This window comes from Dama dama, chromosome 30 (genome assembly GCF_033118175.1).
Source record: "Dama dama isolate Ldn47 chromosome 30, ASM3311817v1, whole genome shotgun sequence".
Lineage (NCBI taxonomy): Eukaryota > Metazoa > Chordata > Mammalia > Artiodactyla > Cervidae > Dama > Dama dama.
Window position 1 is genome coordinate 25,103,711 of NC_083710.1, and position 25,656 is coordinate 25,129,366.

Sequence of the window (25,656 nt, forward strand, 5' to 3'; positions counted from 1 at the left end):
CCTTTCCGGAAGAAAAAAATGTTAAATTTCCATCAGTTCTTATTTTCATTTAGCCCTTGAATGGCCTTCCATCAGTTTGTGTTTTCCATCTTTTTGAACAGAGTAAAGAGACTCTGGGATTTCACAGCGTTATTTAACGCTCTCGTATTCTATCCTGTAATTTCAGCCTTTGTCATTGTCTTCACACAAAGGAACATGGCAGACAAGCAGACATCTCGCTCTGGAAGGAACCCAAACAGTGGTGTTCATGTCTCTGCCCAAGTTAAGGTTGAAAATGAAGAAAGGAGGGTAATTTCATTCCTAAGAGCTCCACAATTCTTTCCAACACCCACTCAGCTTTCCCACACATCAAGGTAATCTGAAAGGGAAACTGAGGGTCAGCAAGAGTGGTTCCTTAAAGCATTTCTTTGTATATTCACACCTCACCTTTTTTCAAAACAAAAGATGCAGTGATAAAAAGTTTGTCTGTGTATAAAACTTTATTAACTCGGGAAGAATTTTATATGTATTAGGGAACTTATCTGCTGATATATCATTAGGAATTTTTCAAAGCAGAAAAAAAATCCTATAATTCAAATAACCTTTTTCTAATTCACGTATTTGATTGGCTGATTTTGGCTTATGCTGGATTTTCTTAAAATAAAGGTCATTTTGGGCCTTATCTGGTGGTCCAGTGGTTGAGAATCTGCCTTCCAATGCAGGGTATGCAGATTCAGTGTCTGGTTGGGAACTAAGACCCCACATGCTGCAAGGCAACAGCCCACACACCACGACAATAAAAAGCCTGCATCTTGTAACTAAGACCTGATGCAGCCAAAAATAAATACATAAAATTAAAAAAAATTAAAAAGTCATTTTCATAATTCCAATGTAAGCTAGCAGAACAATTTGCTAACAGAACTATATTTTGACATGTCAATTTCCAGGTGCCATTTAAGAAAAAAAGAAAAACTAGAATTATTACATTCATTTAATACGTGATCCTATCACAGTTTTTCACTTATCTTTTCCCGGTGGCTCAGATGGTAAAGAATCTGCCTACAATGTAGAAGACCTCAGTTTGATCCCTGAGTCAGGAAGATCCCCTGGAGAAGGAAATGGCAACCCACTCCAGTATTCTTGCCTAGGAAATATCATGGACAGAGGAGCCTGGTGGGCTACAGTTCATGGTGTCACAAAGAGTCGGACATGACTGAGCAACTAACACAAATATTAATAGTGATCCTTTCACAATTTTTCACTGAGGTCTTAAAGACTGAAAAGTTACCAGGAATGGACAGATGTTATGATTTATTCTGGTGCATGTGGAATTCTATCAGGCACATTTGCTCAAGTTTTAGAAGACAATCTGTTTTCTAAAGAAATGGACTCGCTTATTCAGGTGGTATCAACCTTCCCTTTCCACAATGGGATGTGCATACGACATGAAATCCCCACAGCCGGGGCGTCCAGAAGAGGGGCCCGGCACGCCTGGCGTGAAGTCCTAAGGGCGCGGGGGGGCACTCACCACAGCCCGTGCGTGACTCTCCAGCTGTGCGTCACACTGAGCCCCAAGACCATCACCTCGGTGACTCTACAGAGAAGGGCTGGTACTAGGATGCGACAGAGGGGAGCTCTCCCCATCCGATGAAGGATTAAGTCACCAGCATGCCCACGAAACCTACAACTGGTGTGTGTGAAGCTACCACTGGGTGTGTCGGTGACGACTGCACAATGTCTATTTCCCCTTTAAGGCAGGTGACCACACACCCCAGTTTGCCTGGGTAGTCCCAGTGTAGGCCAGTTTCCCTGGTGTAATTATTCATAGCACCTCCTTTCACTCTTGAAAGTGTCCTGGTTTGGATGATGAATGACACTGTGGCCTCACCTCTAGGTATGGCTCACTCAGGACACCCCCACCCACCCCAGGATCTCTCCAGAGCCTTCCCAGCAGAGCGCTTTGTTCCAGACTTTTCTACCCCTACTCCCACCTCATTCCTTCAGGGCCATGGATCCCAAAACATCACCCTCTGATGAAGATGTGTGCATCAGAGAATAGCCTTTTGTAGACAATCACCCTCATCTGATGGGGTCATGTAGTCCATGCCTGAACCTGTGGGACTGACACCCTGAGGGGGTGCTTTCCTGAGCCCTCCCCGAAGACCACTGAGGCAGGCACTGAGGCGGGGGGCTTACACAGTGCTGGGACGGCCCAACAGGGGGCTCTGGCTACCCCCCACCCATCTCTGCCCCCGAAAAGGCAGCAAGCAAAGCCAGCACCTCAGTTCTGCCCAAAGATGGTGCCGCACCAGCCCACACACACTTCCCTCTCACACAGAGCCAGGCATAGGCAGGTTTATAGATGAATAAAAAAAATGAAATTTTATTCTAAATATAGCATGGAATGTTTTTGAAATAGGAATTCCTTCCTGACCAAAAAAACGAACAACAAAAAAACATTCCTGACACTTTTGAACATCTAAAAGGTTATCTTCTGTACAATTATATAAATATCTCCACATCCCTATAAACATAACATTTATGGTCCTAAAAGCTTTTTGAAAAGTTGATACAATTGGATTCTTTAGGTAATGATTAGCCTCCTTGGGGGGAAACAGGAAACATTCCCCAAGCAGCAGCTGGGAACAGAGAAAGGACACAACAGGGAACAAGTAGGAAGGGGCTGGGGAAGGAAGACTAGAAACATAAAACCACACCACCACCCGCACATGGATTTTAGAGGATAAGACGCAGCACAGACTCAATTACACAAACGGAAAAGAGCTATCCAAAGGCAACGTGACATGACCTCATGGTCACATTTCAAGCCAGTTCAGTGAATACTGTCACCTGGCAGCTTTGTTCTTCCAGGAACAAGGGCCTTATCCTTGTTGCTTCTTATCAAACAAAATATTGACGGTAGAGTCAAATTAGAGAAAAGACTTCAGGGCCCGGCGACATGAATTCAGATCCCTGCTCTGGCATGCACACTGGCTGTGTAATCCTGGGTGGGATTCCTAGCCTCTCTGAGCCTGTTTCCCGCCTGCAAAATGTGGACAATATTGTATCCACTTTGCTAGTTTGTTGGGAGGATTAGAGGTAAGCGATAAAAAGTGCTTATAACCCTCTGAAAAATAACTGACAATAAATAACTAAAGTGTGTGTGATAAGGGCTTCCCCCTTGAAACTGAGAACAGGCTCTAGTCACTTAGTCTAAGACTTGGCTAGTGTTAGCAGACTCCCACAGGCTCTGCCAATCACCACCAAGCTTGGAGTCTGCCATGGGCCCACTACTGTCCCTCTGATTATCGCGCAACCATAAAGGCACCCAAAAGTTAGACACAGAAGTTCCCTTGGGAATGGTGGACACCCCTTCCTAAGGCACCAGCTCCATGGGCAGGAGTCGAAGCGTGTGGAGGGCTGGGGTATCCTCTTACTTGGGTCTCATTGCCTCTGGGCTGCACGGCTCTGGGGAGCACAGACCTGAACCCCATGCCAGACCCTGTGAGGTGACTGTCACACCGCAGGCCATGCAACCGAAGCCCCTGAAACCGGGCAAGCAGGATCTTGAACCACGTGCCTCCCCGGGGACCCCACAGAAAGCCGAATTTCCCAAGCCTCAGGCTCTCAGACCCTCAGCCCAGCTAGGCAGCGACAGTCAGCAACTGCAGTGGATTGTGAGAGAGAAGCCAGGACTCTAGGGAGAAGCGGCTCATGGGCAACCAAGACCTCTGGTCACCAAGGAGAAGCATGGCAGGCTCTCTGGTGGTCGTGTGGGTGAGGGGTTCAGGCAGGAGCCCAGGAGTCCCTTGGAGAGCAGCAGAGGGGACTGAGAATGTCAGCCCTGCCCTCAGATGATGGGGTCTCACACCCCCACCATCAAGGGCAGAGGAGGAAGAGAAGGCGCCAGCAGAAAACAAGGGGGCACTTGAGGTACACGGTGGTCTCAGGTAAGCCATGCATGCGGGTGCCGTCAGAAACAGCCAGGCCCCGAAGGTTTTATGAGCTCTGTGGACGGGGCCAGCCAAGATGTTGGACCCGATGAGACTGGTCGTGTCACAAATGCTAAGACAGGGGATGCGAAGAGGGCTTGTCCCTCCTCTTCTCGAGGCCACAGCAAGGTGTCTGATGAGCCCACGGGCGTGAGCGAGCACACCTCCCCCCGAGCCGGGGGCACCCGGGGAATTGTGCTCCACGGGCGCAGGGAAGGGGTGATCCAGAAATTCGCCCAGGCCTGGAAGGGCTCGGCTGCCTGCGGCTGCCACTGCTGGCTCAGAGCCTCAGCCATGGGGGCGGGCCCGCCGGCAGCTTTCAGATGCCCTGCTCCTCGTCCCGGTCATTCAGGAGCAGAGACCACTTGTCGCCCCTGTCGTCGGCCGCGCCGCTGTGCCGGGACAGCTTGTCGGACTTGAGGGAGGACAGGGACACCTGGCTGATGTAGCTGACCTGGTCCCAGGGCGAAGCCCGCGGGGAGTCGCGTCGGCGGTCGTCCATGCCGATGTGCACGCTGACCTGGGACGCGCTCAGGGGCTTCATGCGGCCGTGCGCCTGCGCCTCGTACCGCGCCAGGTCCGGCTTCCTGTAGCTGCGGGGCGGGGATCCAAGAGCGCCTGAGCCTGGACGCAGAGCACCCCACCTCCCCTTTTAAGAAGCCCCATGCAGCCCTCTCATCAAGTCTTCTACTGACACGCAGTATCAGAGCCTCGTGGGTTTTAAAGGAAAGGCCACTGAACTCCTAAGGCTCACCTCTGCCTGATTTAGAAACTTCAATCCAGATGCCTGGTACATAGTGTAGGGCACGTGGGCCAAGTTGCTTCAGTCGTGTCCGACTCTGCGACCCCAAGGACTGTAGCCCACCAGGCTCCTCAGTCCATGGGATTCTCCAGGAAAGAACACTGGAGAGGGTTGCCATGCCCTCCTCCCAGGGATCTCAACCCAGGGATCGAACCCGGATCTCTTAAGTCTCCTGCATTGGCAGGCAGGTTCTTTACCATCAGAGCCACCTGGGAAGCCCCCTGGTACATAGTTGGCTGTTACTAACGCTTGTTAAAGGAAAGCATGAATAAGCATCTCTTGTATAAAAGGGAAAATGGTAACAAACAGGATCCTATGACCATATATTTACATAAATAGCCCTCGAGCAGAATAACAGGAACAGGCCGCACGTGGTGACTGCTAAGTGGCAAACCTCTGGCTCGAGGTGGAGAAATCATTACACAAACACGCGCTCAGCCATGCTCAGGGCCTCTGGCTATGCCTGCGGCAGGTGTCCCCGGTGAGGGAGCGAGCCACACGCCCGCCCCGGCCCAGGCCCGCCACGGGGACTCACCACTTGAGCTGCAGCGATGAGAGGACCACGGACACGGAGGAGGCCGCCATGGCTGCTGAGCCCATCCATGGCTGCAGCACGACACCAATGGGTATGAAGACACCTGGCCAAGGGGAGGATGACACTCAGGCCGTGGCCCAGGGCAGACAGCAAGGAGGGCCCAGCCTCGCTGCCCACCTGATGCTGTCCTCCTCCGGGCAGCTCAGAAGCCCCCCCGCTGGGTGCTGGCCATGGGCCCGTGGACCTGAGGCAGGCTGACTCAGAGTTGGACGGTGGGGGCTCCGCTGAGGGGACTGAGTCCCCCACATGTCCAGAACTTACGGGGACCGTCCAGAGGTGGCATCACTGGTCTGGGGGAAGCTCCAGGGGACAGGGCACCCCGGGGACCCTCGGGGTCAGCCATCCTGGGGCCCCTCAGAGGTGTGAGTATCAGGACAAGATGCTAATGACCACGGTCCCTGTCTACATTGAAGGTCCTTCCTCGAGGACGTCAAAGCACTTGATAAAGGTGATGCGACCAGGTCCTGGGATAGAGCCACAAGCATGGGAGGGGATGAGCTCCTGAGCCAGCTCTGGGGCAGGAGGTGCATCTACCAGAGCCAGGCTGTGGCAGACACGCCAATTCGCCGTGAGGCAGTGCTGACCGCTCAGGCACAACAGGGGCACACGCGGTGGGAAAGTCCTGTTTCAATACAGGTCTCGGGCTTCCCTGGTGGCTCAGCGGTAAAGAACGTGCCAGCCAATGCAGGAGACACGGGCTTGATCCCTGATCTGGGAAGATCCCAATTAAAAAAAAAAAGAAAGAAAAGGGGAAAAAAATAGGTCTTGGCCCACATAGACGTTTTCCTTGCAGGAGGATCTGGAACTTTTCCCTGTCTGGTGACACAAAATTCAGTGGGGGAGGGAGAGGTTAGGAAGCAGAAAACGTCCATCGCTTTCCATGACTATTCCCGAGTCAGGGTAAAACCTGGGCAGAATTAATTCTTAAGATAAAGTTATGAAGCATTGATCCCTGAGCCTAGCATGTAGCAGGTGCCCCATAACTGTTAAGAATGATTACTTTTCAGACTGTGTGTCTTAATAATGTTCTGGAAAACAACGGCCCCCCACGGTGGGCCATGGTAAATAGGATCAAGCACCTTGGCCAGCTTTTCAGAGCGGCCTGGAGTGAACGGAGGCCTGGTTCCTCCCTGCAGTTTCTCATTCATCTCTCCTGCTCAGTCGTGTCCGACTCTTTGGGACCCCATGGACCGTAGCCCGCCAGGCCCCTCTGTCCGTGGGATTCTCCTGGCAAGAATACCAGAGTATTGGCTCCCATGCCCTCCCATGCCCTCTACCTTTAGATACTTACAAAGCGGAACATACGGAAATTAACTCTTTCCAGAGGCTTCTGGCAGCAGCTGGGGTTGAGGGAACAGGGTGGTGAGGGCCTACCTGCCGCAACGGGGATCCCGATCAGGTTGTAGATCAGCGCCAGCACCAGATTGAGTCGTATTCTCCAGACGGTCCTCCTGGAGAGGTGAATGCTGGCCACCACGTCGAGCAGGTCATTCTGTAGGAGAGGACCACAGGTGAGTGGGTGGGTGGGGGCCCCGTCACCCATGGCACCACGGGGACAGGGAGCCGCAGCCGAGCTCACCCTGATGAGGACGACGTCGGCCGCCTCGATGGCCACGTCAGTGCCCGTGCCAATGGCAATGCCCACGTCGGCCTGCGCCAGGGCCGGGGAGTCGTTCACACCGTCGCCCACCATGGCCACTCTCTTCCCCTCGTTCTGCAGCTCCTGGACCTTGGCCACCTTGTGAGAAGGCAGCACCTCCGCAAAGACTTTGTTGATGCCAACCTGGAAGGAGAAGGAAACAGCGTTTGATAAAGAATAAGTACACAGTAACAACCAGTGTTGCCAGGGGCAGCAGCAGAAGCAGAAACCCAGGAGCCACCCCACCTCACCCCACAGCAAGCCCTGCAGATTCCGGGGCACAAAGCAAACGCACCCCCCGCTCCTATCCCAATGCCAGCCCCACATCCCACCCTCCCAGTGCTCCTCTCCTCTCCATATGCTGACCCGGTGACCTCTCCAAAGCAGCCGTCATTGGCACCTGCGGGTGGTGCCATGCTACTTGCTAGGTCCTGCAAAGGGCTCTTCTCTTTCCCCGGCCCTCCCCATTCTGACTGGGGACCACCCGTGACTCAGGCCTCCTCTCCCCTGGAAGATGTCCCTGTCTGCCAGGCTGAGGGGCAGGTTGGCAGCCCGCAGCACACGGTTTACACTCGCCCCTGGGTCACCCTCGCGACAGAACTGTGAGCTCCCCAAGGGCCCTCTCAGCGCGGCTTAGTAAGTGCTTGCAAAATGCCTGAACAAGCTTTAACTGGGGAAAGTGGGTACTCTTAGAAGGATGACTAAGACAGGTGCCACCACTCCCTCCTAAGAACCAAGTCATTTGCAAAAGCAGACAGCTTTACACACATTTCCCGAAGGGCTGGTATCTAACTGTCAGGAGTCTGCACTGGAGCCGTCCCTGCACAGTGGGCCAGGCAGGCAGGGAGCCGTGCTGCCCTTGTGGTGCAAACTCAGAGCCAAGCGCTGCGGGAGACCTGCTGGGACCTGGGAGCCAGCTGGTGTAGCGTGAAAAGAGCTCAACCGGCAAACACTCCCTTAGCATAAAGCCTGCAAGAGTGTTTATCGCAGCCCTAAAGCCATGGTCTTTCTTCCTCACTGCAGAGTCTGGGAAGTAGAGAACACTGGAACTGATGCTCTGGGGCTGCATCCGGCCATGCAGGAATGACAGCTCCCAGGCTCCAGCGATGTGGCCTCTGGGGCAGCAGCAAGGTGGTCCCCTGTGGGCTCGGAGCAGATCGGAGCACGTGGAGAGGAAAGCCCCGGCGGAGAGAAAAGCCCAGAGCAAAGCTGACTCAGCTCCATGCACTGCTGCTGTTGTTGCTGAGTTGCTCAGTCGCATGACCGACTCTTTTATGACCCTACGGACTGTAGCCCGCCAGCCTCCTCTGTCCATGGGATTCTCCAGGCAAGAATACTGGAGTGGGTTGCCATTTCCTTCTCCAGGGGACCTTCCCAACCCAGGGATGGAAGCTGTATCTCCTGCATTGGCAGGCCGACTCTTTACCACTCAGTCACTTTCCTCAAACTGTTTCTGCCAGCTTAAGATCACTTGTAATTTCCGAGGTGGGAGACACGCCAGCCCCTGGCCCGCACCTGGGTGGCGATGGCCCTGGCTGTCTTGCGGTTGTCCCCGGTGATGAGCACCACGTCCACGCCCATGCTCTTCAGCGTGTGCACGGCCAGGGCGGCCTCCTGCTTGACCGAGTCCGCGATGGCGATCATGCCGCACAGCACGCCTGCAGGAGACATGGTGGGTGAGCGCACGCCAGAGCCTGGGCCGCCGAGGGGCAAGGAGGATGTGGCGACGACCGGGAACAGTGTGCGTAACACCATGTCACGGGCCAACACAAAACGCCAGATCATATAACAGGACACGCAGTTTTGCTTTTGCTTTTTAAATTTAGATACATTTCCAGATGCACACAGAAGTCTGGAAGGACTATCAGAAAATTGACAGTGGCTCTCTGGTGGGATAATAAGGGATATCCCATTTTTTCCAAAGTTCTCGGAATTTTCCACATTTTTTCTAAGGAACATCTATTGCTTTGTGGAGTGCTTGACTCATAACTCAATAACTGTTAGCAGTAATACAACAAATGTGACAAATGCCCAAACAGCTATAAAATCCATCCTTCCTTTCTGTCTCTTCCTACAGAAAACACTTGTGTAGAGTTTGTTTTTTTTTTAGTGACTAGAGACTGACACAGGAAGGTGTGTGAGAGCTGCAGTGTGATGGAGACGTGAGGATGAAGGTGTGTAAGAGGCATTTTTAATGAGTCAATTCCAGCTCTTAAGCTGAAGGGGCGGTGGGTTTAAAGGACTCAGAAGAAGAAGAAAATAGAACTAAAAATAACAGAGAGGAACTTTTTTTTTTTAAAAAAGGAAGACTATTTCTGCCTGATATCTCCAGCTTCCCTTGAGAGCAGAGGGCAGGGGAGCGGGGCGGTACCGTCGATGGCCACCAGGATGGCCGTCTGGCCCTTTGTCTCGTGGTCAGTCATGGCATCGCGGACATCACTGGTGACGGTCAGGCCGTTGCGCCTCATCCATTCCCGGTTTCCGATCAGCACCGAGAAGGTCTGCGTGGCCGCGTCTGCTTGAAAGAGGGTGCGTTTATTCCCACAGAGCCCAAGGTCACCATGAGAAAGCACTAAAGGGGGGGGAGGAGCCAAGATGGCGGAGGAGTAGGACGGGGAGACCACTTTCTCTCCTACAAATTCATCAAAAGAATAACTGAACGCAGAGCAAACTTCGCAAAACGACTTCTGATCACTAGCTGAGGTCATCAGGCGCCCAGAAAAGCAGCCCATTGTCTTCGAAAGGAGGTAGGACAAAATATAAAAGATAAAAAGTGAGACAAAAGAGCTAAGGACGGAGATCCGTCCCGGGAAGGGAGTCTTAGGCGGCATTGCTTGGGTAGGGTCCGGGCCTGAGTGCCCTGAGGACAATCGGAGGGAGCTTCTGTGAGTTGCCAACTTTAACTGTGGGAGACCAAAAGAGAGAGAGTAAATTAACCGGCCCGAACACACTGCCAGCCGTTCGCAGAACAAAGAGACCGAGAGGGTCCAGAGAGGAGCTCGCAGGCTGTGGACCGGCCCAGCCCCGCTGGAGGCAGGAGGCAGGGGGGAGGGGAAGGTCGCGGCGAGACACAGGGCGCAGGCACCCGACCGGCGCGGGCGGGACTGGGGCTGGGGACGCGGAGGGCAGAAGGCGCGCGCACCCGACTGGCGCCAGCGGAAACTGAGACTGGGTCCGCGGAAGGGAGTGGGCGCGCCACACCTGGGGAGAGTGCGCCCACCAAGCCCCTGGCTACCTGGACCGCTCTGACGGGGAAGGCACAGAGAGCAGGCGCAGCTTTTCGTTCCGTGCTTTTGTGGACCACCCGAGGGCTGGAACCTCGCACAGCGCGGGGCGCGCTCCATATAGAACAGCCGGGAGCCTGAGCAGCGCAGAGGAGAGAGCAGCGCCAGCCCCTCCCCCCAGCGCCAGCCCCTCCCCGCGGCGCCAGCCCGTCCCCGCAGCGCCAGCCCCTCCCTGCAGCGCAAGCCCCTCCCCGCGGAGCGACGGAACTAGCTACCTGAATAAGAGTCCACCTCCGCCCGCCTGTGTCAGGGCGGAAATGAGGCTCTGAAGAGACCGGCAAACAGAAGCCAAATAAACAAAGGGAACCGCTTCAGAAGGGACTGGTGCAACAGATTAAAATCCCTCTAGAAAACACCGACTACACCACAAGGGGCCTGTAGATATCGAGAAGTGTAAGCTGGAACGAGGAGCTATCTGAAACTGAGCAGAACCCACACTGACCGCAACAGCTCCAGAGAAACTCCTAGATATAATTTTACTTTTTTCTCTCTTTTTTTTTTCTTTTTTTAATTTTTTCTCTTTTATTTTCCTTTAAAATCCCCTATTACTCCCCCATTACTCCTTAACTTTCATTTCCATAGATTTTTACGATTTTTTTAATTAGGGAAAAAAAATTTTTTTTTTCTTTCTTTCTTCTTTTTTTTTTTTCTTTTTTCTTTCCTTTTTCTCTTCTATTTTCTATTTTTCTTTTTCTCTTATTTCTTTTAAAGTCCTCTAGTACTCCTCAATTTTCATTTTCAATACACTATAACCTTACAAAAAAAAAAAAGAAGAGAAGCTCTATTTTTAAACCGAAGATTATTCTTTCCCAATCTTGACTCTCTGTTTTCTACCTCAGAACACCTCTATTTCCTCCTTTCCCCTTCTCTTCCCAATCCAATTCTGTGAATCTTTGTAGGTGACTGGGCTATGGAGAACACTCTGGGAACAGACAGCTGCGTAGATCTGTCTCTCTCCTCTTGAGTCCCCCTTTTTCTCCTCCTGCTCATCTCTATCTCCCTCCTCCCTCTCCTCTTCTTCATGTAACTCTGTGAACCTCTCTGGTTGTCCCTAACGGGGGAGAATCTTTTCGCCATTAACGTAGAAGTTTTCTTATCAGTGCTGTATAGTTGGAGAAGTCCTGAGACTACAGGAAGAATAAAACTGAAATCCAGAGGCAGGAGACTTAAGCCTAAAACCTGAGAACACCAGAAAACTCCTGACTACATGGAACTTTAAGTAATAAGTGACCGTCCAAAAGCCTCCATACCTACACTGAAACCAACCACCACCCAAGAGCAATAAGTTTTAGAGCAAGACATACCACGCAAACTCTCCAGCAACGCAGGAACATAGCCCTGAACGTCAACATACAGGCTGCCCAAGGTGACACCTAACACATAGACCCATCTCAAAACTCATTACTGGGCACTCCATTGCTCTCCAAAGAGAAGAAATCAAGTTCCACGCACCAGAACACTGACGCAAGCTTCCCTAACCAGGAAACCTTGACAAGCCAATCGTCTAACCCCACCCACTGGGTAAATCCTCCACAATGAAAAGGAACTACAGACCTCCAGAATACAGAAAGCCCACTCCAGACACAGCAATCTAAACAAGATGAAAAGGCAGAGAAATACCCAACAGGTAAAGGAACATGAAAAATGCCCACCAAGTCAAACAAAAGAGGAGGAGATAGGGAATCTACCTGAAAAAGAATTTAGAATAAGGATAATAAAAATGATCCAAAATCTTGAAAACAAAATGGAGTTACAGATAAATAGCCTGGAAACAAAGATTGAAAAGATACAAGAAATGTTTAATAAAGACCTAGAAGAAATAAAAAAGAGTCAATTAAAAATGAACAATGCAATGAATGAGATCAAAAACACTTTGGAGGGAACCAAGAGTAGAATAACGGAGGCAGAAGATAGGATAAGTGAGGTAGAAGATAAAATGGTGGAAATAAATGAAGCAGAGAGGAAAAAAGAAAAAAGGATCAAAAGAAATGAGGACAACCTCAGGGACCTCTGGGACAATGTGAAATGCCCCAACATTCGAATCATAGGAGTTCCAGAAGAAGAAGACAAAGAGAAAGGCCATGAGAAAATACTCGAGGAGATAATAGCTGAAAACTTCCCTAAAATGGGGAAGGAAATAGCCACCCAAGTCCAAGAAACCCAGAGAGTCCCAAACAGGATAAACCCAAGGCGAAACACCCCAAGACACATATTAATCAAATTAACAAAGATCAAACACAAAGAACAAATATTAAAAGCATCAAGGGAGAAACAACAAATAACACACAAAGGGATTCCCATAAGGATAACAGCTGATCTATCAATAGAAACCCTCCAGGCCAGAAGGGAATGGCAGGACGTACTGAAAGTAATGAAAGAGAATAACCTACAACCTAGATTACTGTATCCAACAAGGATCTCATTCAGATATGAAGGAGAATTCAAAAGCTTTACAGATAAGCAAAAGCTGAGAGAATTCAGCACCACCAAACCAGCTCTTCAACAAATGCTAAAGGATCTTCTCTAGACAGGAAATGCAGAAAGGTTGTATAAACGTGAACCCAAAACAACAAAGTAAATGGCAACGGGACCACACCTATCAATAATTACCCTAAATGTAAATGGGTTGAATGCCCCAACCAAAAGACAAAGATTGGCTGAATGGATACAAAAACAAGACCCCTATATATGCTGTCTACAAGAGACCCACCTCAAAACAAGAGACACATACAGACTAAAAGGGAAGGACTGGAAAAAAAATATTTCATGCAAACGGAGACCAAAAGAAAGCAGGAGTCGCAATACTCATGTCAGATAAAATAGACTTTCAAATAAAGGATGTGAAAAGAGACAAAGAAGGACACTACATAATGATCAAAGGATCAATCCAAGAAGAAGATATAACAATTATAAATATATATGCACCCAACATAGGAGCACTGCAATATGTACGGCAAACACTAACGAGTATGAAAGAGGAAATTAATAGTAACACAATAATAGTGGGAGACTTTAATACCCCACTCACAACTATGGATAGATCAACTAAACAGAAAATTAACAAGGAAACACAAACCTTAAATGACACAATGGACCAGCTAGACCTAATTGATATCTATAGGACATTTCACCCCAAAACAATCAACTTCACCTTTTTCTCAAGTGCACACGGAACCTTCTCCAGAATAAATCACATCCTGGGCCATAAATCTGGTCTTGGAAAATTCAAAAAAATTGAAATCATTCCAGTCATCTTTTCTGACCACAGTGCAGTAAGATTAGATCTCAATTACAGGAAAAAAAATGTTAAAACTTCAAACATATGGAGGCTAAATAACACGCTTCTGAATAACCAACAAATCATAGAAGAAATCAAAAAAGAAATCAAAATATGTATAGAAATGAATGAAAATGAAAACACAACAACCCAAAACCTATGGGACACTGTAAAAGCAGTACTAAGGGGAAGGTTCATACCATTACAGGCTTACATCAAGAAACAAGAAAAAAACCAAATAAATAACCTAACTCTATACCTAAAGCAATTAGAGAAGGAAGAAATGAAGAACCCCACGGTTAGCAGAAGGAAAGAAATCTTAAAAATCAGGGCAGAAATAAATGCAAAAGAAACTAAAGAGACCATAGCAAAAATCAACAAAGCTAAAAGCTGGTTTTTTGAGGAAATAAACAAAATTGACAAACCATTAGCAAGACTCATTAAGAAACAAAGAGAGAAGAACCAAATTAACAAAATTAGAAATGAAAATGGAGAGATCACAACAGACAACACTGAAATACAAAGGATCATAAGAGACTACTACCAGCAGCTCTATGCCAATAAAATGGACAACTTGGATGAAATGGACAAATTCTTAGAAAAGTATAACTTTCCAAAACTGAACCAGGAAGAAACAGAAGATCTTAACAGACCCATCACAAGCAAGGAAATTGAAACTGTAATCAAAAATCTTCCAGCAAACAAAAGCCCAGGACCAGATGGCTTCACAGGTGAATTCTACCAAAAATTTAGAGAAGAGCTAACACCTATCTTACTCAAATTCTTCCAGAAAATTGCAGATGAAGGTAAGCTTCCAAACTCATTCTATGAGGCCACCATCACCCTAATTCCAAAACCAGACAAAGATGCCACAAAAAAAGAAAACTACAGGCCAATATCACAGATGAACATAGATGCAAAAATCCTTAACAAAATTCTAGCAAACAGAATCCAACAACATATTAAAAAAAATCATACACCATGACCAAGTGGGCTTTATCCCAGGAATGCAAGGATTCTTTAATATCCGTAAATCAATCAATGTTATACACCACATTAACAAATTGAAAGATAAAAACCATATGATTATCTCAATAGATGCAGAGAAAGCCTTTGACAAAATTCAACACTCATTTATGATTAAAACTCTCCAAAAAGCAGGAATAGAAGGAACATACCTCAACATAATAAAAGCTATATATGACAAACCCACAGCAAGCATCACCCTCAATGGTGAAAAATTGAAAGCATTTCCCCTGAAATCAGGAACAAGACAAGGGTGCCCACTCTCACCACTACTATTCAACATAGTGTTGGAAGTTTTGGCCACAGCAATCAGAGCAGAAAAAGAAGTAAAAGGAATCCAGATAGGAAAAGAAGAAGTGAAACTCTCACTGTTTGCAGATGACATGATCGTCTACATAGAAAACCCTAAAGACTCTACCAGAAAATTACTAGAGCTGATCAATGAATATAGTAAAGTTGCAGGATATAAAATTAACACACAGAAATCCCTTGCATTCCTATATACTAACAATGAAAAAACAGAAAGAGAAATTAAGGAAACAATACCATTCACTATTGCAACAAAAAGAATAAAATACTTAGGAGTATATCTACCTAAAGAAACAAAAGACCTATACATAGAAAACTATAAAACACTGATGAAAGAAATCAAAGAGGACACAAACAGATGGAGAAACATACCGTGTTCATGGATTGGAAGAATCAATATTGTCAAAATGGCTATTCTATCCAAAGCAATCTATAGATTCAATGCAATCCCTATCAAGCTACCAACGGTATTTTTCACAGAACTAGACCAAAGAATTTCACAATTTGTATGGAAATACAAAAAACCTCGAATAGCCAAAGTAATCTTGAGAAAGAAGAATGGAACTAGAGGAATCAACCTGCCTGACTTCAGACTCTACTACAAAGCCACAGTCATCAAGACAGTATGGTACTGGCACAAAGACAGAAATATAGATCAATGGAACAGAATAGAAAGCCCAGAGATAAAGCCACGAACCTATGGACACCTTATCTTTGACAAAGGAGGCAAGGATATACAATGGAAAAAAGACAACCTCTTTAACAAGTGGTGCTGGGAAAACTGGTCAACCACTTGTAAAAGAATGAAACTAGAACACTTTCTAACACCATACACAAAAATAAACTCAAAATGGATTAAAGATCTAAATGTAAGACCAGAAACTATAAAACTCCTAGAGGAGAACATAGGCAAAACACTCTCCGACATAAATCACAGCAAGATCCTCTATGACCCACCTCCCACAATATTGGAAATAAAAAGCAAAACTAAACAAATGGGACCTAATGAAACTTAAAAGCTTTTGCACTACAAAGGAAACTATAAGTAAGGTGAAAAGACAGCCGTCAGATTGGGAGAAAATAATAGCAAATGAAGAAACAGACAAAGGATTAATCTCAAAAATATACAAGCAACTCCTGAAGCTCAATTCCAGAAAAATAAATGACCCAATCAAAAAATGGGCCAAAGAACTAAACAGACATTTCTCCAAAGAAGACATATAGATGGCTAACAAACACATGAAAAGATGCTCAACATCACTCATTATTAGAGAAATGCAAATCAAAACCACAATGAGGTACCATTACACACCAGTGAGGATGGCTGCTATCCAAAAGTCTACAAGCAATAAATGCTGGAGAGGGTGTGGAGAAAAGGGAACCCTCTTACACTGTTGGTGGGAATGCAAACTAGTACAGCCGCTATGGAAAACAGTGTGGAGATTCCTTAAAAAACTGGAAATAGAACTGCCATATGACCCAGCAATCCCACTTCTGGGCATACACACTGAGGAAACCAGATCTGAAAGAGACACGTGCACCCCAATGTTCATCGCAGCACTGTGTATAATAGCCAGGACATGGAAGCAAGCTAGATGCCCATCAGCAGATGAATGGATAAGGAAGCTGTGGTACATATACACCATGGAATATTACTCAGCCGTTGAATTCATTTGAACCAGTCCTAATGAGATGGATGAAACTGGAGCCCCTTATACAGAGTGAAGTAAGCCAGAAAGATAAAGAACATTACAGCATACTAACACATATATATGGAATTTAGAAAGATGGTAACGATAACCCTATATGCAAAACAGAAAAAGAGACACAGAAATACAGAACAGACTTTTGAACTCTGTGGGAGAATGTGAGGGTGGGATATTTCAAAAGAACAGCATGTATACTATCTATGGTGAAACAGATCACCAGCCCAGGTGGGATGCATGAGACAAGTGCTCGGGCCTGGTGCACTGGGAAGACCCAGAGGAATCGGGTGGAGAGGGAGGTGGGAGGGGGGATCGGGATGGGGAATACGTGTAAATCTATGGCTGATTCATATCAATGTATGACAAAACCCACTGAAATGTTGTGAAGTAATTAGCCTCCAACTAATATAAAAAAAATAAATTAAAAAAAAAAAATAAATAAAGGGATTAAGTATATCTTAAAAAAAAAAAAAAAAAAAGAAAGCACTAAAGACCAAGGGATCCTTCTTGTAGCAAAATGTCCACTTGTTGGTTCTGGAAAAACCACAACCTGGAGAACACCTCTCGACACCAGCATTGAAGGACCAGGGGGGAGAAAAGGATAATTAGCATGCAGAACCGTGGTGTGAATTAAAGTGTGTGAAGGTGTTACAAACACATTAAATACTGTGTAGTGTACGTACTGGCCTTTAGAGGTGTCTGCTACTGTTTCTACAGGGATTAGAGCAGTTAATTATGTATTCAGCACCAAAAGCAAGAATTGACGAGACTCATCTCTGGCTCAGTACAGACGACACAAGGTGAACCAGCCAACCACCAGCCCATGTGTGTGAAACGCTGCGAGGCGACACCTCCTAAAAGGTCAGGTGAGGCTGCACCTGTCCCCTCTAACTCAGACGACACTGACAGGCAGGTCCCTGGAAGGCAGAGGAGAGGTCATCAGAGGCTTTAAATTGCTGGAAGGTGGGTGACGATAAACTCTAAATCAAGATTTAACTACTAGTATACTTAAGAGTGAAACTCAACCTGCGTGTTTTTGGTTGGAGGCTTTGGTTCCACTCTTATGTTGATGGCTGGCAAGCCAGTCTTTAAATAACCAGGGCCATTATTCAAAAAGCAGCTGCCCGTCCAGTGTCCATTCTTCCTTAGGCAGACCATGTCCATCCTCTGTCCCTGACTGCTGCTAGCTTTCTACATACGTCAGATCCCATCAGAGCCGACCACGAGGAGGTTTCCTGGTTAGCAAGAACAAAAGCACTCCCATCCGTCTACCCTGTAGCTGCCGAGAAGCAAGACTGGTCTGGGATAAGAAAGAGGAGACTCAAGATTAGGGGACAGGTAAGCAAACTCCGGCTTCTTGGGAAAGACCCTGATGCTGGGAAAGATTGAGGGCAGGAGAAGAAGGGGACGACAGAGGATGAGATGGTTAGATGGCATCACCCACTCAATGGACATGAGTTTGAGCAAACTCCAGGAGATGGTGAAGGACAGGGAAGCTGGCGTGCTGCAGTCCATGGGGTCACAGAGTTGGACACGACTGAGTGACTGAATAACAACAAAAAGTGAACTCTGTGAATTTAAGTCATACGCCGCTTTCATCTGCCATTAGTATCGAGCCACATCAGAGGACACGATAGAAGCTGCAGGCTGCCCTGGGAGGCAGACGGGCAGCACACCAGCCCCGAGCCAACCCTTCCGCAGGCAGGAGCCTCAGGATGAGCCTGGCATGGTGCTCTCTGTGGTTGTACCCAGCCCCTGGCAGACAGAGCAGTGGAGACCGAGGCCAAGGTACCTGTTTCTGCGGGGTCACTGCCGACTCTGTTCAGGTGAGCGGTTGGTGGGCCCTGCGGGCGCTCGCCCTGGGTGAGGATGCTCTCCACGCTGCTGACTTTGCAGCTGATTCCACAGCCGGGCACCGCCTGGAAGTCCGTGCAGCACCCCAGCGTCTCCGTGCCGAGTTCCTGGGGGTGCGGGGAGAGGAAGCAGAGAACAGGGGTGAGTTGAGAGGGAGGCAGGACAGGGGTGGGGTGAGGGCAGCGGGGAGAGAAGCAGCTGCTGGGAATTAAGGGAGGCACAGTGGGAGAACTTCCTGGAAAGGCCGAGAGAGGGACTCAAGCCAGCAGCTCTTTTTCTCTCATCTGACACAGATGCTTAAAACAGCCTCAACTCTGGCCACCTGATGTGAAGAGCTGACTCACTGGAAGAGAGCCTAATGCTGGGAAAGACTGAAGGCAGGAGGAGAGGAGGATGACAGAGGAGGAGATGGTTGGATGGCATCACTGACTCAATGGACATGAGTTTGAGCAAGCTCCAGGAGTTGGTGATAGACAGGGAAGCCTGGTGTGCTGCAGTCCACGGGGTCACAAAGAGTCGGACACGACTGAGCGACTGTACAACAAATTCTCTCCTACAGTCTGGATGCCTGGGCATCCTGGACAGGATGCAGTCCAGAAAAGAGAAAGGCCATGCACGTCAAACACTTCCAATTAAAGGCTGGGGGTGGCAGGGCTGAAGGTGCCAAAGTGGGCAAGATTTTATTTTTATGCTAAAAATAATTTCATAAAAACGACAGAATAGGTAAGTAGTAACTAACTCTTCTGAGGTAACTGCCCATGCACAGACCCTGGGGGGAAGGGGCAACATGGCAGGAGAAAGGAGGACCTGGGCTTATTCAGGTAACAGAACAGAAGGGATGCCTGGGGTGAGCAGAATCTTTCCTGAAACATCAGGAGGTGGAAAGGGGAACAGCCACACCCTACACAAAGGATGCAACACAACATGAGAGTTCTGGAAGACTCCCTGTCCGGGAAGAGTTGTCAGCTTTTCCTCAAGGCATCCATGTCACCCTTCGACATTTACTGGTGATTGTACTATTCAGACAGTTTGTATGTTGTTCGGGGCAATTTTCCAGCACACCCCTGGGGCCTCCATGTTCAGACTGAAAACAGAGAATGCTCACCTGGCCCTTTCATCTGGAGAGATCAAGGGTGGTGGCCCACCATTAACTGTGCCAACAGCCCACAGGCCTCTGGTCACTTCTGCTGCTTCACCTCCATCCCAGGCATCCCCCGGGGAGTGGACTTCTCCTGCCCTTGCCCCAACACCCCATCCATTTTTGTGTCCCTTTGCACGAAATGCTCATAAAGGACTGAATCCGTATGTCTGTCTTCCTCACTCGACCCTCAGCTCCCAGCAGGCAGAGTTCGCATCTTATTAATTCTTACTGTCCTGAGCGCCGATGCTCAGGAAATGCCTAATGAATGGCCCTGCACACTGACCTGCTTTCTGATCATCTGGAGACGTGACAGGGGACCTGCCGCTGTGAGCTGCACCCCCACCTGCTCCGGGGGGCCCTGCTCAGACCACACACACCAAAGCGAAAGTGTGAGTCACTCAGTTGTGTCCAACCCTTTGCGACCCCAGGGACAGTAGCCAGCCAGGCTCCTCTGTCCATGGGATTCTGCAGGCAAGACTAGTGGAGTGGGTTGCCATTCCCTTCTCCAGGGGATTTTCCTGACCCAAGGATTGAACCTGCATTTTTTTGCATCGCAGGCAGATTCTTTACCATCTGAGCCAATCACTTTAAATACACACGCTAAGGCCCCCTGCCAGAAGCAGCCAGCTCAGGGGGCCAGGGGCAGCGAGGAGGAAAGGCGTGTGTGGAGGAAGGCACTGCGAGTCTTTCAGGGCAGCTGGTGGGAATGGGGAGCCCCAGCAATGCCCAGTCCACCTACCTCTTTACAGTATCTGGTGACCGCCAGGCCCAGGGGGTGCTCGCTGCTGGCCTCTGCGGTCCCCACCACAGCGAGTACCTTCCGCAGGGGCAGTGTGGCCACGTCCACGAGCAGGAGGACCCGCGAGACTTTGGGGACCCCGTGGGTAATCGTGCCGGTTTTGTCGAACATCACGGTCTTTATCTGCCAGAAATAACCACATCTCAGTGACCAAATGCAGCTGGGGCTCTCAGAGTCCTCACAAGCTCAAGGCAGAACTTCACCCGACCCACCCCGAGCAGGCAGCAACACTTCTGCACGCCCTGTAACAGAATCCTCTACGCCCATCCCAAGGGTTAACCTCTCCTGCTGCAAAAAACTTAGCTCCCTCTCTGGCCAGTTCTCAAAAACTCCACAGAAGCTCTCACTCTGATGTAACGGGAGGCCGTATGGTACCCTCCCCAGACAGTAACACCATGCAGACCTCTCCTGGTGTCACGTCAGGAGGGCGACCCTGGGGGCCTGCCCTTCTCCTTGTCCACCCTGTCTGCCGGGCAAAGCACTGTTTTTCTGGCCTGCGTCAGTACAAAAGCCTATGGAGAACAGCATTCTCCAGCTCCACGTTCAAGAAAGGAAGGGAGTGTTCCCCGGCCATAATTACAAGTAACCACGGAGCCAGCCTGAGGGCCCGTGCCCCTTGGTCAGCAGCAGCCTTGCGCTGGTCTCTACGGGTCTGGGCTTGGCCATTCTCGGCTACTGCGCTCAGATGGCCCGAGTCCACCATCCCCGGACCCTGGACAAGGTTGACCCTTGCTCTGCTCAGACTGCGTCCTTCAGGCTCGGCTGTCCCCCATTTAGCAAACAACAGAATCCCCTTCTTGTTTCTGACTTCAACACCATTAATGCGTCTTCCCTCAACCATTCTGGCCAGCTTTTATTCCAGCCCCCACTAGGCCGCCAGGAGGATCTTCCCAGCCTGCGATCATGCAGGTGCTAGACCCCGCTTCACCCTGTTTTTTGGTTAAGCTGTGGATCCTGGACTAAATAAACCTGCAAGGCTCTTCAAGGCCCCTCTCTCCACCTGCTTCCTCCCTCAATAGCTTTATCTCGTGTCAGTCTCTCACCCCATGATTGTCCTCATTTATTTATTCAGAAAATAACCGTGAGGTGATCTCCACATGTCAGGCTCTGGGCAAGATGCTGGAGACACAATGATGGGGAAACAGTCATGGTCTCCCGTCCTCTGGAGTCTGGGACCGGGCATTGCGGCCTCCCGAGTCCCTTCCATGTGCTGGTCCCACGGCCGGACACCATTCCAGTGCTGTCAACTGGCAGGTCTCAGACCTTCCCTGACCACCTGCGTCAACCCCCGTCCCATCCAACACACACAAGTCTACGGTCAGGCCCCTCATCGAGTCCTCATGGCAGTTCACGCTCTACATGGCACCTGCAGTTTACCTGCCCCGGGTCTGTCTGTCTCTCTAGACTGTAAAGTCCTTGAGAGCTGGGGCCCGGCATGGGACCCACACACAGCAAACACTCAACAGACAGCGAAGAAATAAAGGGAGGACGGAAGGCTGGGGTTGCCGGCTGAAGGGAGATTCTTCATAGACATTGCTGCCCGCTTCTCCACCCCCAGGTCCCGGGACCCTTCCTGGAGCCCGACCGCCTGGCTCAGCATGTCTGAGCTGCAGGCCCCCTGGCAAGGCCCCGGGGCCCCCGCTGCACTTCCCTCACCTGTAAAATGGACAGAGCCAGCACCCGCCTCCGTGCTGTCGCTGAGATTACTTATACAGCATTCAGTCCTTTAACCGTGAGCTGCTGCAGTCCCTACATCATCCCCAGTGAGTTGTGGCTTCTGTTTTACTTAATTAGCAGGGCTTAACGAGCCCTCGGGAGAAGGCAATAGCAACCCACTCCAGTACTCTTGCCTAGAAAATCCCATGGATGGAGGAGCCCGATAAGGCTATAGTCCATGGGGACGCTAAGACTGAGCAACTTCACTTTCACTTTCATGCATTGGAGAAGGAAATGGCAACCTACTCCAGTGTTCTTGCCTGGAGAATCCCAGGGACAGGGGAGCCTGGTGGGCTGCCGTCTATGGGGTCGCACAGAGTCGGACACGAGTGAAGTGACTTAGCAGCAGCAGCAGTAGCAGCAATGAGCCCTCTTTCAGGTTTTTCTCATTTTCAAATTCAAATTTGAATACAAAATTTAAACAAGGACTGTTTTCACTAGGACTAATTAAAAAAAAAAAATTGCACAGTGGACAGCTACAAAATCACCCTACCCGAGACTCTGAAGGGGGCAGGGGGGAGCCGACCTTGTGGGCCATCTCCAGGGGCTTGCCTCCCTTGATGAGGATGCCGTTCTGGGCGGCCACGCCGGTGCCCACCATGACGGCTGTGGGCGTGGCCAGGCCCAGAGAGCAGGGGCAGGCGATGCAGAGCACCGTGATGGACGTCTGGAAGGCGAACCGCAGGACCACCTCTGCCTGGGAGATCCCCTTGCTGGGGGCCTGACGAGAGGGAAGAGATGGAGGCAGGGTGAGAGTCAGGAGGCATCACACAGAACTCTGATCACAAAAGAGCGTCTCACTCTGTAATGACCTCTATGGGAACAGTATCTAAAAGAGAGTGGAATGTGCGTGTGTCTGTGTAACTGATTCACTTTGCTGTTCAGTAGAAGCCAGCACAACACTGTAAATCAACTATCTTCCAATAAAAACTCATTAAAAAAATAAAAAAGCGCATCCCAGTGCAGTTGGGAGCTCTTAGATGGCTGGATGGTGCTGGGCTCAGGACACGTGCTATCGCATGGGTCATGTTACTACTCCACATCCCACCTTTCCAACCTGGTCTTCAGGGAAAGGCATTATGAGAGGAGAGAATTATACAAAAATCCCCAACAGGGGAAGAACACAGACTCTAGAATTGGACCATGCAGGTCCATGTCATGGCCCTGACGGTGTGTCTCAGCTTCCTCACATACAAAATGGAGATGATAATGCCCATCTCGCAGGTTTTTGTAAGGATTAAATGAGATAATATACAGTCCATGGGGCCACAAGAGTCGGACATGACTTAGTGACTAAACCAACACCACATATAAATACATATAAATATAAATGTACATAAGACCACACCTGCCCTAGGAAGAGAAGCTTCTGAGAAATTATAACAATTATATTATCATTATTATTTTATTATTATTATTATGAAAGCTTTAAAACATTATAGATTTCCAGGGAATTGACTCTAAGGTAATAAACACGTGGGAACAGATATGAGGATATTTCTCATAGTGTTTTATCATAAAGACAAAAAACTGGGAACAATCAACAGGGGATTGATTAAATTGTAGGTACAGGGTGCATAATGGAATATTATGTGGATGTTAAAATGATGATGTACACATATACTTATTGACATGGAAAGATATCAGTAACATTGCTGACTTTAAAAAACAAGCACAAAATGGTATGTGTTATTTAATTAGTGCAAAATTATCTGCCTATATCTCTACACAGCCCTTCAACAATCCTGCAAAGATGTTCACCAAAGTATAGGGGTTTGGAGCCATCTTTATTTTCTTCTATTTTTCACCACTGTTTCCTTCATAAATCCCAAACCCAAAAAAAAAAAAAAAAAAAAAAATACAGGTCTCCTTCCCAGTTACCTGGTGACACACATCGGTATGATTATCTGCAATCTAACATCTTGAGTGATCTCAGTTTATCTTTCAAAATGGCTAGTGGCAGGGGTGAACAACGGAGAGATGCTATAGTCACTTAATTACAGTCAAATGTGTATTTTCTAAATAGAGAATACAGACCACCATCTCTTCAGCTTCGATCTAGTCTTTGAAAGGTTGGATTCTAAAATAAGATACATTAGTAAAGATCATCCAATTTTCACAGAAACAGTTTGATTTAGATAGAAGAGCATGCTGTTTAACCCATCATGTGATGTTTTAGAGGTAAAGATGGGTGCTTTTTTAAAGCCAGGGATTCTTGTCAAAATCACACCTGGCATTCTGAGGGAGGTGGGGTGCACTTCTGGAGGGGAACATGAACCCTGTCCCTACAAATGATTTTCACAGAGCAGAGTAACAACAATGTCTTAAAGGAACATATAGTACCTCCGGTGCCAGCATCCTCCCTGATATCGCAAATAAAAACAAAAGAAGCGAAAGTTAAGACAGAAAGGCAGGGATCAGCAGGAAGCCACCCATTCCAACTTGTTCAGGACTGAGTTTCCCACAGCCATGTGCCAACGAGATGCTCTCCCACAAAAGCCAGAATTTCTGTTGGTCATGTGCCATAATAACCACTGGTAAGAAGTTCTAGGAATACAGTCAGAGGCTTCTCTTATAAGCACAGAAATCTCCTTAGATGTCGGAAAGTATCTAAGTTGGACATCTTTCATTTTAAGCAAGGAAATGTGAGGGACGAAATGACATCTAAGTGAATGACGTGCACCCAAGAATATATGATATGCCTCTATAGATAAAAATTTTTTTAAAATATTCATTCTGTACTTACAGTTTCTTATTTTATGGCTCTAAGGCAAAATATATATTAGATTGGGCTAAGTCTGAGATATTTTAAAAAATAAGGGAAAGTGTTGTTCTACTCACTGGGCAGTTATCAAATGCTACTCCCAGTGGGCCATCAGCTTTTTCTGTCTATCAAGGCTTCTCAAACTCAGCACTACTGACATTTGGGGCCAGATAATTCTTCGCTGTGGGGGCTTGTCCTGTGCACCGTTGGCTGTTCCTGGCCTCTTCCTTGCAGTCCTGGCCTCTATTTATTAAATGCCAGTAGCCCCCTGCCTTAGTCATGACAACCAAAAACATCTTCAGACACTGTCAACCAAAATCACCCCCAACTGGGAATCACAAATGTACATAGTCATTTCCAAAGCAGAAAAAGGGTTTTTTGTTTTTTTTTTTTGTGACACCACGCAGCATACAAGACCTCAGTTCCCTGACCAGGGGTCGAACCCATGCCCCCTGCAGTGGGAGCGCTGAGTCTTAACCACTGGACCGCCAGGGTAGTCCTTGAAGCAGAAACTTTTTGTAATTTTTTGAAATTCAATAAAATTGTATTTCCGAAGACAGTATTCTTCCACCTTTTAAACTCAAAAATGTATATTCCATTGTTTCATATATAATGCTTAATAATTCAAAAAGCTATTAGCTTTACTCGGGAAGCTGTTACTCAGGAAGCTGCAAGGTTAGATTTGTATGGACACAGCCAGTCAAAAATATATTTTTCTTAAAAATGGTTAAAGAATATTATCATGCTATTGAAACTGCATGAAACCTCTGGGA

General features: G+C 48.2%; 1 protein-coding gene across 8 annotated transcripts in view; it reads right to left on the bottom strand.

Annotated features, from left to right (window-relative positions):
- Positions 1-2,328: 2,328 nt before the first annotated feature.
- ATP7B (ATPase copper transporting beta) overlaps positions 2,329-25,656 on the bottom strand; it is an 84,482-nt gene continuing 61,154 nt past the window's right edge. For 3 of the 8 annotated variants that reach the window (XM_061133845.1, XM_061133843.1, XM_061133841.1), the window contains 9 exons: positions 22,646-22,840; positions 20,344-20,526; positions 18,402-18,570; positions 9,379-9,522; positions 8,523-8,665; positions 6,948-7,151; positions 6,743-6,860; positions 5,309-5,411; positions 2,331-4,564 (listed from right to left, as the gene is read on the bottom strand). In XM_061133845.1, the coding sequence (XP_060989828.1) occupies positions 4,291-4,564; positions 5,309-5,411; positions 6,743-6,860; positions 6,948-7,151; positions 8,523-8,665; positions 9,379-9,522; positions 18,402-18,570; positions 20,344-20,526; positions 22,646-22,840 (1,533 nt within the window). In that variant the 3' untranslated portion in view covers positions 2,331-4,290. Of the gene's footprint in view, positions 4,565-5,308; positions 5,412-6,742; positions 6,861-6,947; positions 7,152-8,522; positions 8,666-9,378; positions 9,526-18,401; positions 18,571-20,343; positions 20,527-22,612; positions 22,841-25,656 lie in introns of all 8 variants that reach the window. The other 5 variants (XM_061133844.1, XM_061133842.1, XM_061133838.1 and 2 more) reach the window with 4 other exon arrangements.